Source organism: Chrysemys picta, chromosome 17, assembly GCF_011386835.1.
Source record: "Chrysemys picta bellii isolate R12L10 chromosome 17, ASM1138683v2, whole genome shotgun sequence".
NCBI lineage: Eukaryota > Metazoa > Chordata > Testudines > Emydidae > Chrysemys > Chrysemys picta.
The window spans coordinates 4307947-4320075 of record NC_088807.1 but is presented as its reverse complement, the minus strand read 5'-3'; the positions used below and the strand labels follow the sequence as shown (position 1 = coordinate 4320075).

General features: G+C 54.7%; 1 protein-coding gene across 1 annotated transcript in view; it reads right to left on the bottom strand.

The window, feature by feature from the left end:
• DLL3 (delta like canonical Notch ligand 3) overlaps positions 1–12129 on the bottom strand; it is a 272902-nt gene that overhangs the window by 126044 nt on the left and 134729 nt on the right. The window contains 1 exon segment of the mRNA XM_065571764.1: positions 11836–11950. Coding sequence (XP_065427836.1) covers positions 11836–11950 — 115 coding nt within the window.

The window sequence follows — 12129 nt, the reverse complement described above, 5'->3', positions numbered from 1 at the left end:
GGCACCAAAATACTGTGTCGACTCGGAGGATGGGCAGCCCCTGGGTCTGCTCAAACCGTAGGAACCGCTTGAGAGAGAGACACCCCCTTTGCCTTCCCCTTCCCCCCACCCAAAGCTCCATCCCACGGCAGCTGCTGCACCACCCTTACACAGACCGGACGTGTGGAACAAACTGGCTGTCCCGGGCCAGCAGGTCCCCCTCCCCCACTTTTGGGCATCTTCCCCTATTCAGGCCCTTCTGCGGGTGCAGGCCCGACATCCCCTCCTCCCGCGAGCTGCCCCATCCATGATGCTAATGAGACATTGGTAGGGGGGAAGGCCCTGATCTCGTGTCCCTGTAGCTGATACCAGTCCCAGGCAGCCAATCCCCCAGACAGGACCAGTTGACGCAACTTAGAGGAGACACTGTGCGGACAGTAGGGTCCGCCCCCACACGCTCCTCCGGGGTCCATGCCCAGGCACGCCCAGCACCACCCCCCTGCACACACTCATGCTGCAAAAAGACAAAGGGCCTGTTTCTCAGCACCCCCCCCCCCACTCTTGTATTCAGTGCAGGGATGTGGAGGCTTTAAGCCCCCGTTGCTCTCCCCATCTTTTGGGGCGGCCCCTGGTGTCAGAGCAGCCTCAGGGCTGCTCTAATTCATGCTCTGCCCCCTATGGGCCCTGAGGAGCAAATAATAGCCACTGCGCAGCGCACTCCGGCCACACCCCTGATCCGCCCCCTATGGGCCGTGGAGGGGCAGAGAATAGCCACAGCGCAGGGCACTCCAGCTACGTCCCTGATCCCACCCGCTTGCGCCCCAGAGGGGCCTAAGCATGACTGGCAATCAGGGGCTGGGTTACTACGACCACAATTCTGAGACGTAGGGACCTTTTCTGCTCTCACACCAGGGACATGTCACTGACGCCCCACGGGGTTACTGCTGATTAACACCGGGGTGAGCGAGAGGGGAATCGGGCCCCGAGTCTCAGTCACAGGTCAGCACCAAGCAAGTTCCACCCCGACCTTTGTGCAGGGGGCTAGGGGCAGAGTTAAGGGCATCTGGAGCCTGAACTGCGTTTCCCTCAAGATGGCGGCTTGCTTGGTAATGTCCCCATGATGCTAAAGGTGAGGCGCTGGTGGACCCGGGGCCAGTTCATGCCAAGGTCCCCGGGTCCCTACTGAACACTGACAAATACATGGCTGGGACCAGCCTGGCTCACCTGTGTGTTAGTATAGTTAAAACAAGGATGATAAGAATGTGTTTAGACTTTAGAGAATGCTGCTGGCATTCGTCTGACTTATAACATCCGTATCCCCTATCATAAGGTAATATCGGAGTGTTTGCATTATGAGCCTCTGTAAATCACCAGAGAGGAGAGGGACGTTAACCAGTTTGAAATGCTGGTCTCCAGCTCAAGGCGTTATGCGCTGCCCAACGAGAAAGGCCCAGTCACACCAGACGGACTATTGGGGAACGTTAAAGAGGACAAAAGACTTTGTTGTTTCATCTTCACCGGGAGGGGAGGAGAGTAGCCTTGCAAATGGATTCTCCCATCAGCTGAGTATGTAGCTCAGAGCAGAAGCAGGGAAGGGAATAAAAAACCCCTAACCAGAAGGAGTTGGATATTTATGTGGCTTGGACTCTGGGGGACAAGAATTACTAGGCATAAGCAAGAGATCCCCAGTGCTTAGCCTAAGTTAGCTCTAAAGGACACAACTTGCTTATTATAGGAGCTACTATTACTTTTTGAAATTTAAGTTTGGAAAGAGAGAGAGAGAGAGTGTGTGTGTGCGTGTGTGTGTGTGTTCACCTGCTTTAACCTTGTAAAGAACTCACTTCTTTCCTTTTCCCATGTAATAAATCTCTAGATAGTTTATTACCAGACTGGCTACGAGCCTCATCTTTGGTGTGAAATTGAAAGTGTAACTGATCTGGGGGAAGTGACTGCTTCTCGGGGAGTGGAAGTATCCTGAATATTTCTGGGATTCTCGGTGAAAGGGACCATCTATTACACAGGATGGCCCACCTGGGTGGCGAGGAAGATCGGCGGACGCAGAGGGACAGTCTGTGACTCCATATCAAGGCAGTGATGGGGCCTGAGGAGCTTACACTTGATAATTGCTTGGTGAGATCTTGGTATAGCCAATTTGGAGGGGGTGCCCTGGTTAGGTAGATAGATGGCTAGAGCACCGCCCAGCGCCGGCACAGTTGAAACTTGACATTGTGAGTTTTCAAGGTTAAGGAATTGACACAGTGAGTGAACCCCAGTCAGAGGAGGGTGGTGTGAGAGAAGACCTTGAACAGTGATGTTTGGAGAGGGGAAATCCCCGAAAGAGAAAACCCCAGTTCAGGAGCTGAGAGCTTTGCTTCTAAGTTTTGACCTGGCGCCGGGGAAGGAGTTTGTGGAGCCCAAGGACCGGCCGGCCCCAGGCACCAGGGAGTAGATCATTGCAGTGGAACTGGCCCGACTGCAGCACCAATGGGGGAATTGCCAACCAGGGAAACTGAGGCAGCAGTGGAGGGATGCAGGCAAAACCAGCGAGGAAGCGGAGACGACGACACAGGAGGCAGCGCGAAACTCAAACCACGCAACGCGATTTACGTGAGCAGTAAAAAGGAACTTCCCCTACCGGTGAGTGCATCTCCGAACACAGGAGTGGGCAAGTCTGCCCAGTTTATACAGAGACTGACCGTACAGATTATCGAGGAAAGCCAGCCAAGCTTTTTATGCTGTGGAGGAGCAGAGACGACTGGTACCACCTGAGGAGGGGGGGCACAATTTAAAGGTGTCCCCCGCAAACTCTTGAGTCACTCGTCCCCCCGGCATGCCCCCTCTCCCTCTTGACCTCCGCGGCCTCTCCCTGCAGCTCCCAGCTGTTCGCTGCTGCCTCTCTCCGGGGGCTGCAACTTGAAGCTTGCCAGCTCCAGGGGCTGCCGTACAGGGAGGGGGCCTGGCTGGCAAACCCTGGCAGAAATCTGGGGGAGGCATGTGACTCCACGTGTGTCCCCCTCCCACCCCCATGCGTCGCCTCTGTAGCGAAAGAGGATGCTAAGGTGTAGAAGAAATGGAAAGCCAAGGGACTGAAAAGGCTTCGGATTCCCCCGAGACCTACCGCTCGCAGGGGAGAAACCTCTGAACGGTCGGCAAAGTGACTTGTGGCGCATACATAAAAACGTGTAATTTTAATGAGAAAATGGATGCAGGGGCTGGGCGCCGAAGGTGATTGTGGAACGGTTTGATCTGATGGTCCAGGAGCAATTGTTTGGGGTATCAGAGGGGTAGCCGTGTTAATCTGGATCTGTAAAAAGGAACAGAGGGTCCTGTGGCACCTTTAAGACTAACAGATATATTGGAACATAAGGTTTCGTGGGTGATGCATCCGACGAAGTGGGCATTCACCCACCAAAGCTTATACTCCAATACATCTGTTAGTCTTAAAGGGGCCACAGGACCCTCTGTTGCTGTTCGGGGTAGTTACAGATGAGAGGAAGTCAGCCGTCTGTGATAACAACCGTCCATAGATTTCGAGGCTGATGAATATGTTGAATCAAGGGCCCATGAGGGGCAAATCCCAGGGGAAGGGAAATACCTTGGTGCCCCACGTTAAGAGAAGTGACTGGAAAATAGATCGAACCCCAACTCTGATGATAAAAAAACCCCAAGCGAGCCCAGGTTTATAGCCCCTACCCAAAGGGCAGGCAGGTATTCTGCCATCACGGTGGGGCTCCCACCCATATAAAACCAAATTGCCCCAATCTTAACCCCACCCCCACTACAATCACCCCAGAGGCAGCAGTCAGGCAGGAGGAAATCGGGTCAGGATCGAGCCTTGGGAGAGGCGTGAAGGATTTATTAAGAAGGCTAAAGGTAAATGACGCAGGCTGTAAGGACCGGAGGGACACGGCGGCCCCAGCCACTTCGGTCAAGGAAAGTTGGGTAAGAGAGGAAGACCGGTTTCCTGGTGAGAGTTTAACTATCTTAGCTTTGGCCGAAGGCCCCGGGACTCCCCCTTTCGCCAAGATTTACTTCCAGGGTGAGGATTTGGAAGGTGATCTCGGTGCGGACATTAGGAATCTACTTCCCGCTACTGTTTTAATAGGTACTGATACTGTAGCCATGCCTTGCCGGTTCATATAATATCTCGCAGCTGGCTAGAGTCTGGCTCTGCCGCGGCTATGGACAGCAGGGGGCGCTGCAAGAGATAGGGGTGGGAAAGCGCCCTCAGGCCTGGATCAGCTGAAAGGCGGAGTTTGTCCCCAGAGATTGGGTTGGGAGATTGCCGCAGAGTCTGCTCTTGAGTTGAATGGAGGTTCCCCAGCACAAGGAGAGGAAGGCGGCTCAGAAAAACACCCCGGCTGAGGGAGGAAAGGGGAGATGTTTTCTAGGAGGTGGTTGGCTGTACAGGGAGGCGCCCGGGTGAGGTTTACAAGCGGGTGCTTGTGCCGGAGGCGTGGAGGACGGAGTTGCTCAGGATTGCCCCTTTGCTGGACACTTCGGGGTGGAGAGAAGCCGTGAGACGCTCGAACAGAATTTCTAACGGCCTCACAGGTTGGTGAGAGTAACAAGTTACTGGGGGAGTTGCACCTTACGGCAGAGGTGTAGGAGGTTAGAATCATAGACTATCAGGGTTGGAAGGGACCTCAGGAGGTATCTAGTCCAACCCCCTGCTCAAAGCAGGACCAATTCCCAACTAAATCATCCCAGCCAGGGCTTTGTCAAGCCGGGCCTTAAAAACCTCTAAGGAAGGAGATTCCACCACCTCCCTAGGGAACCCATTCCAGTGCTTCACCACCCTCCTAGTGAAATAGTTTTTCCTAATATCCAACCTAGACCTCCCCCATTGCAACTTGAGACCTTTGCTCCTTGTTCTGTCATCTGCCACCACTGAGAACAGTCTAGATCCATCCTTTTTGGAACCCCCCTTTCAGGTAGTTGAAAGCAGCTATCAAATCCCCCCTCACTCTTCTCTTCTGCAGACTAAACAATCCCAGTTCCCTCAGCCTCTCCTCATAAGTCATGTGCTCCAGCCCCCTAATCATTTTTGTTGCCCTCCGCTGGACTCTTTCCAATTTTTCCACATCCTTCTTGTTCCAAAGGACCCAGCAAGGGATTTCTGCAGGCATTGCCCATCACTTGGAGGGCGTGATTTTCATGAATGATATAAATGGCAGTGACAGACTTGATGAGTGATTGCTACCCAGCGGGTGCCAAAGGGTTCCCATGCTGGTGGGGAAGAGCAGGAGGTGAGGGGTGTCATGTAACCAGGTGGGGTTGTTAAAGGGACTGGCTAGAACCGACACAGATCAACGGAGACCAGAAAGACAACAGGCACCCTCATGGCAGGGCGGTCACATCTAGCAACCACCAGCCAAGAGGAAGGAGATTTCCACCGCTCTGCAGGACGCACAGCACGACCCCAGCCGGAGAACAAAGAGGAAAAGTGTCAGATGGCAGGTTTAAAAGCAGGGCCGCTGGGGAGAGACAGAGCGCTCGCTTGGGACTGACAGACAGAGGCAGCGAGAGGGAGAGGGACCCAAAACACGCTAAGGAGGTGTTTGCCAGAGGGTCTGTCGATATCGTGAGGCCCCTACCCGGACCTTCGTTGAACGGAAAGAAATATATGGACTGGTTGTGGTCGATCCTGCCAGCAGCTCTAATATAAACGCTGAAACCGGCTACCACCCTAAGCACCGTTCTAGCAGAGTACCTTTTCCCCAGAAAATCTTGTCAGACTGCCGTGCAAATTTCACGTCTGTGGTTTTCAAGAAGTTCCGGGAGTTTTGTGGCGCGAGCCATGGGTAGGCTGCTCCCATCAGCCAGACATTAATGGTCTGGTAGGAAAAGATTCAACGGGACACTGAAGTCTATGCTGAGGATGGGTGCTACGTGGTGGGAGAATGACTGGGGTGCCTGGCTCCATTATTAGAGGACCCCACTAATCTATGGGGTTCACCCCCTTTGAGCTCCTTTATAGGAGACAAGTGAGGGAAGCCCAAGGTTAAATTCGAAGCTCTTGGGTGGGTGGGACAGAGGAGACAGGACGGCCTGTAGTGGGGTGAGCATGTCACTTTGTTTTAAAGCGAATTTAAAGGCTAGGACGGATTAGAAGGCTTTGGGGGTCTCAGCTGCTCAGCGTGGCAGGCAGGCGGCAGAAGGGCCTTTCGCTATCGGTGACTTGGTGCTAGTGTTGATTCCAGTGAGGAAGAAGAAGAGGCAAGATCGGTGGGAGGGATTTTTCGAGGAGACGGAGAGTGAACGAGGTGGCTTATGATGCAAGGAAGCCGCATGGCAGGGGAGCTGGGCAAACAGTGTCCGCCAATAGATTGAAAACTTCCCACAAAAGGGGGGGGGACCTGATTGGCTGATGAGGGAACATTTCCCGCCCCTTTAATTGATCTGGTCAGGGAGAGTAAAGAAGAGACTCCGCGGGAGAGCAGCGAGATTTGGGAAGGTGTTAGACCCCACAGGCGGGTATTTTCCAACCAGCCAGGATTAACTAACAAAGCAGCGCTTTCCGTTGAAACGACAGGGCCCGCCCTGCCCCTACTGCGCCAAAGGAACAGCTCTGGGAGGAAGTGGAACGCAGGCTAGATCCGGGAGGGATGGGGGCGTCTCCTATTGTGACGGTACCTAAAAGGGATAAAACCAGGAGATGGTGTGTAGATTTTAGAAGGGTGGATGCCCTTCACCCAACCTGACCCTGACGCCACACCCCGGAGAGGGGACCTGCTGGAGGAGGGTGCAAAATTCATAAGCACTCTGGCATTGACTCGTGGCTATTGGCAAATTCCCTTGGACGCTGTGGCCTAGGAGAAGTCTGAACTCTGGCCTGTAGGAGTTTATGGTTATGCCCATTGGGTTAATCAGTGCAGGGGCTCCCTTTCAGAGGCTCATCAGTGAGATGTTGCCAGGTTTGCAGACCTTCACCAGGGCTGATGTAGAAAACTTGGCTATTTTTAGTGGTTCCTGGCAAGACCACCTGAGCCATGGGGGAATTGTAGTGCAGAGGCTTAGAGAAGCCAGCCTCCCTGGCAAAGGGTCCACATGCAAGATGGGAGGCTGCAGGGTACGTCACGGAGGATACAGGGCGAGCAGCCGCTTTATTCGCCCTGACCCTTTAAAAGTAGAAGCATTCAGAATTGGCCTGCCCCGCAACCAAGGAGCGGATCATCATTATCAGCGGACTGGAAAGGGCTTTAGTGACACTGTGGCCCCATAATAGAGCTTACAAAAAAGGGGGAAGCCCGATCAGGTGATAGGGACTGAGGCCTGTAAAAAACTGACCCCCCCACTGAACAGAACTGTCCTGGAGAGGGAAGGTTAAGCCATCATTTGGACGATTAAGCAACTTAAGCCTTAACCGTCGAATAGAAAATTTAAGATTTTGATAGACCGCTCCCTGCTAATATCGTTGCGACCAAGCCAAAGGGACCAATCCCAATCTACTAGGCTGGAGCCGAGCTTTGCAGGAGTAAGACATGGAAAAAAAATCTGTATTAAGGGAAAAGAAAATGTTGTGGCCGATGCCTTGTCAAGAACAGAGGGACGCTAAAGAGTATTCAGAAGTGTCAGCGAGTGTTTGCATTGGGGGGTGGCATGCTGGCAGACTCAGGGCCAACTCATGCCTTCACTGACAAATACATGGCTGGGACCAGCCTGGCTCACCTGTGTGTTAGTATCGTTAAAACAGGCATTAGGAGGATAAGAATGTGTTTAGACTGTAGGGAATGCTCGTGAGTTGCTGCCGGCATTCATCTCACTTATAACATCTGTATCCCCCGTGGTAAGGGAATATCTGAGCATTCGCATTATAAGCCTCTGTAAATCACCAGAGAGGAATGAGACATTAACCATTGTGAAATGCTGATCTCCAGCTGAAGGCGTTATGTCCTGCTCAACAAGGAACACCCAGCCACACCAGATGAACTATTGTGAAAGGTTAAAGAGGACAAAAGATTTTGTTGTTTCAACAATCCCAGCTGAGGGAACTGGGATTGTTTAGTCTCCAGAAGAGAAGAATGAGGGGGGATTTGATAGCAGCCTTCAACTACCTGAAGGGGGGTTCCAAAGAGGATGGAGCTCGGCTGTTCTCAGTGGTGGCAGATGACAGAACAAGGAGCAATGGTCTCAAGTTGCAGTGGGGGAGGTCTAGGTTGGATATTAGGAAACACTATTTCATTAGGAGGATGGTGAAGCACTGGAATGCGTTACCTAGGGAGGTGGTGGAGTCTCCTTCCTTGGAGGTTTTTAAGGCCCGGCTTGACAAAGCCCTGGTTGGGATGATTTAGTTGGGAATTGGTCCTGCTTTGAGCAGGGGGTTGGACTAGATGACCTCTTGAGGTCCCTTCCAACCCTGATATTCTACGATTCTATGATCTTCATTAAGAAGGGAGGAGAGTAGACTTGCAAGTGGATTCCTCCCATCAGCTGAGTCTGCAGCGCAGAGCAGAAGCGGGGAAGGGATTAAAAACCCCCGAATCAGAAGGAATCGGATCTTCATGTGGCTTGGACTCTGGGGCACAAGGATTACTAGGCATAAGCAAGAGATCCCCAGCCTAAGTTAGCTCCAAAGGACACACAGAGCTTGCTTATTATAGGAGCTGCTATTACTTTTTGAAATTTAAAATTGGAACTCACTTGCGTGTGTGTGTGTGTGTGTGTGTGTGTGTGTGTGTGTGTGTGTGTGTTCACCTGCTTTAACCTTGTAAAGAACTCGCTCGTTTCCTTGTCCCATGTAATAAATCTCGAGCTAGCCAGTCCTGTAATAAACCATGAGCATTGTCTTTGGTGCAAGATCTAAAGTGCAATTGATCTGGGGTAAGTGACTGGTCCTTGGAGACTGGGAGTAACCTGAATTTTGCTGGGATTTTTAGTGTCATGGGCCATCTATCACACAGGTAGGTGCACCTGTAGGGCGAGAGAGACCAGAGAACCCACGGGGACTGTCTGTGGCTCCATATCAAGGCCGTTACAGTGCCTGAGGAATTTACACTTGATAGTTGGTTGGTGAGACTGAAGGATAGAATCACAATCAGTACAGGGCTTGTGCCCTGGCTCCTAACAGCCTGCACCGAGGTTGGTATCAGGCCCTGCAGGACAGCTGGACAAAGGGATTGGGAGGTGATGGGGGGGAGGGGGTAACCCGAGAGCGATTCTGACCTCAGTAAGGGCCCAATCCTGTGCCGCTGACATCAGCTGCATCCGGCGCTAGATCCACTCCCTTACAGCTGGGGTAAATCAAGTGCAGCCTCGTCAGAATCAGGGCCCTTCCCGCCATGCTCCCTGGGCTTCCCCAGGCTCCTGGAGGCTGGTTGGTTGAACTCTCCCGGCAGCGAGCAGCCTGGGCCGGCCTCAGCGAAGGAATTAGGGCCGCGATCGCCCCTCGCTGCCCTGCTGGACTCTTTGCCTCGAGTGCCCTGGGCTCCTTGCTGATTCCCCTCCAGTGCAACCCAGCTCCCAGCTGGATCTGAGTGGAGGAGATGCTAAGAGAAGCCCAGGTTAGGCTCACATCCACCAGGGAGCGTCGCTGCTGGAAGTCAGGGAGGTGCTTCCCACACTGGGCCCCGGGCGAGATCAGTAGAACCCCTGTCCCTCAGTTTGAGGGGAGGAACCCCAGAGCCCTTTCCGTGCAGCCTGGGGCTGAGTGCCCCAGCAAGGACACCTCCGGCTATGGGCCATGCCCCACCCCAGCCCCGCCAAAAGCTAATAATCGGTGCAGATTACTCCCAGGAAGCACTGCAGATGTATTATACCCCCAGCTACCACGGCTCTGCAGCTGCACCTACCGCAAACCCGCCCAGCCCGGCTCCGGCGCCATAATCCCCAACGCCGCACCGAGCCTGCCTACAGAATGAACCGAGACTCCAACCGGCAGAGGGGTTTACAGGGACGCGCTGAGTCTGAAGTCAACCGAAGAGGTGGCAAAGGAAGGTCTCTACCAGAGCGGTAACGCGTTGGTCGTCCTAACCGGCGCGAGAGGTACAGAAGGATGATATTTACGTAGCTACAGGTGCGTCCGGTTTCATTAAAAAGGGATCAGGGCCAGCCCAGCCGGGAGAAGTTTAGCTCACTCCAAGTCTGTTAGATGAGACTGGATCTGGGTCGTTCAGGCGAGCAGGCGGGTTAAGGTTTTATTTTACCCGTAACCAGTTGTTTCCAAGACTTCTGCTCTACCGGCATCTGCTAAGTAAACGGATTCTTGATTTCACTACAAACATATCTAAGGGCTGGTCTCTTTCTCCAACAGACGCTGGGCCAATCAAGACGTCGCTCTAATAGCCTGAGACCAACATGGCTACACCCGCCCTGCAAATCTCCAAGGGCTGGAAGGGAAGCAGTGATGGGAGGTGAAGCTGGGCGCTGTTTCTTTGAGACCAGCCGACCTGTGAATTCTGCGAGGGGGCCAGCGGATCAGGGCCTGCGCCTGCCACGGGGAAGCCTGGGGGCAGGCGTTTGCCTGGCGCCAACCTGAGCGGGCTAAACAGGGGGTGGCCGGTGACCCCCCAGCAAGTACAGACAAAGCTTCCCGACGCGAAGGGGAGGTGGAAGCGAGCTGCCACGCAGCCCTGGGGACCCCGGGAAGCATCAAAGATCCCTCAGGGCAGCCTGTAAGAATTTGGTCCTCTCCGAACTGACCCCAGCAGCTGATCAACAAAGCTGCCTCTCCGCAAAGGGGAAGGGAGGAGAGCCCCTCGTTCTCACTGGGTTTCTCCCTCTCGCTCTGCAGCCAGCTCCCGGACAGCTCAGCACCACCTAACCCATGCCGGAGCGGACGGCAGCGCCGGCGCCAGGGGGCGTTTTTATGTGTTAAGGACGGAGCCAGCGAATCGGGTGCGACTCCCACCCCCCCCAGCACGGTCCCCATTTTCTTATCAGCAGCCCCTACACGTACTCACGCTGCGCCCGTCACCCAGTGCTGCAAAACCAGGGGCCACTCTGCAATCGGGGGAACACACTGCGCCCCAGAGCCCACGTCGACCCCCCCCTCCCCGCCCTGCCCCCCATTTGCATGGCGTGGCATCCCCCATGGTAACTCTGCCATCAGTCGGAGTGGTTCCATCTCTCCCCTCCCGCACATGCACACACACGGGTGTTTTAAGGGCTAGATTGGTGCTGACGAGCGCTCACTCCCCACAGGGCCATATGAGGATATAACGCCCTCAGCTACAATAGCTCCACTACTGCGCTTGCTCCCCACGGCGCCCCCTTGGGCATTACCAGAGTATAAGGCCCCGGATGCCATAGTCCCATTATTGCACCTGCTCCAGGCCAGGGCTCATTCCCCACAGCGCCCCCTTGGGGCCGTAGGGGATATACCACCCCAGCTACCCTAACTCCAGTACTGCACCTGTTCCAGGTGAGCGCTCACGCCCCACAGTGCCCCCCGGGGGCATTAAGGGGGTATAACACCCCAGGTACCACGGGATTCAGCAAAAGCAGCCGGCTTTGCGTTCGGCCCGAAAAACACCTGGAAAGGAAAGCGATGAGCTTATACGCGGCCGCCCGCGGGGGGCGCTGCTGCCAGCATGCAATGCAGCCGCTCTGAAGCTGCTTCCACAGCCCCCTGCCTCCCCCAGGGGTAGACACTGCTGGCAGTTCCTCCCCATTGCAATCACCCCCCTGCCCCTCCCCCACCCCCGCATACACACCCTGGTCTTAGCCTCATGCACCTTGGGGTCATGCATGTTACCCCCACCTCCCCAGAGGAGCAGGCATGCGGCTCGGGGTGGGGCTGGGGCGGCGGGAAGCACACGCGTCAGGGCTGGCTGGGTTAGGGATCGGCAGGGGTGGCGAGGAACGAGCGGGGGGAGGGAGAGGGGGGGTCGCAAGCGCACCGCGTATCTTCATTACCTCGGTGGCAAAGATGCAGGGCTCCGTCTGGTCCGGGATAATATAAATAGGGCGATAGGGGCCTTCTTTGGGGTACCCAGCAGGGGCCCGGGAGAAGATCGGCTCCGATTTCTTACTGCGAGAGAGAGAGAGAAACAGCGTCAGTGATGGGGGGGGGTGACGAGATTACGCAGCCGCGGCAAGAGGGCCTGAATAAATCCTGACCATCAGGAGGCGATATGTGGGCGGCATCGTGAGGTCACGGCCCGTGGCCCCTGTTCGCCCGGTTAAAAGGGGAAATCAAGACCGAGCAGG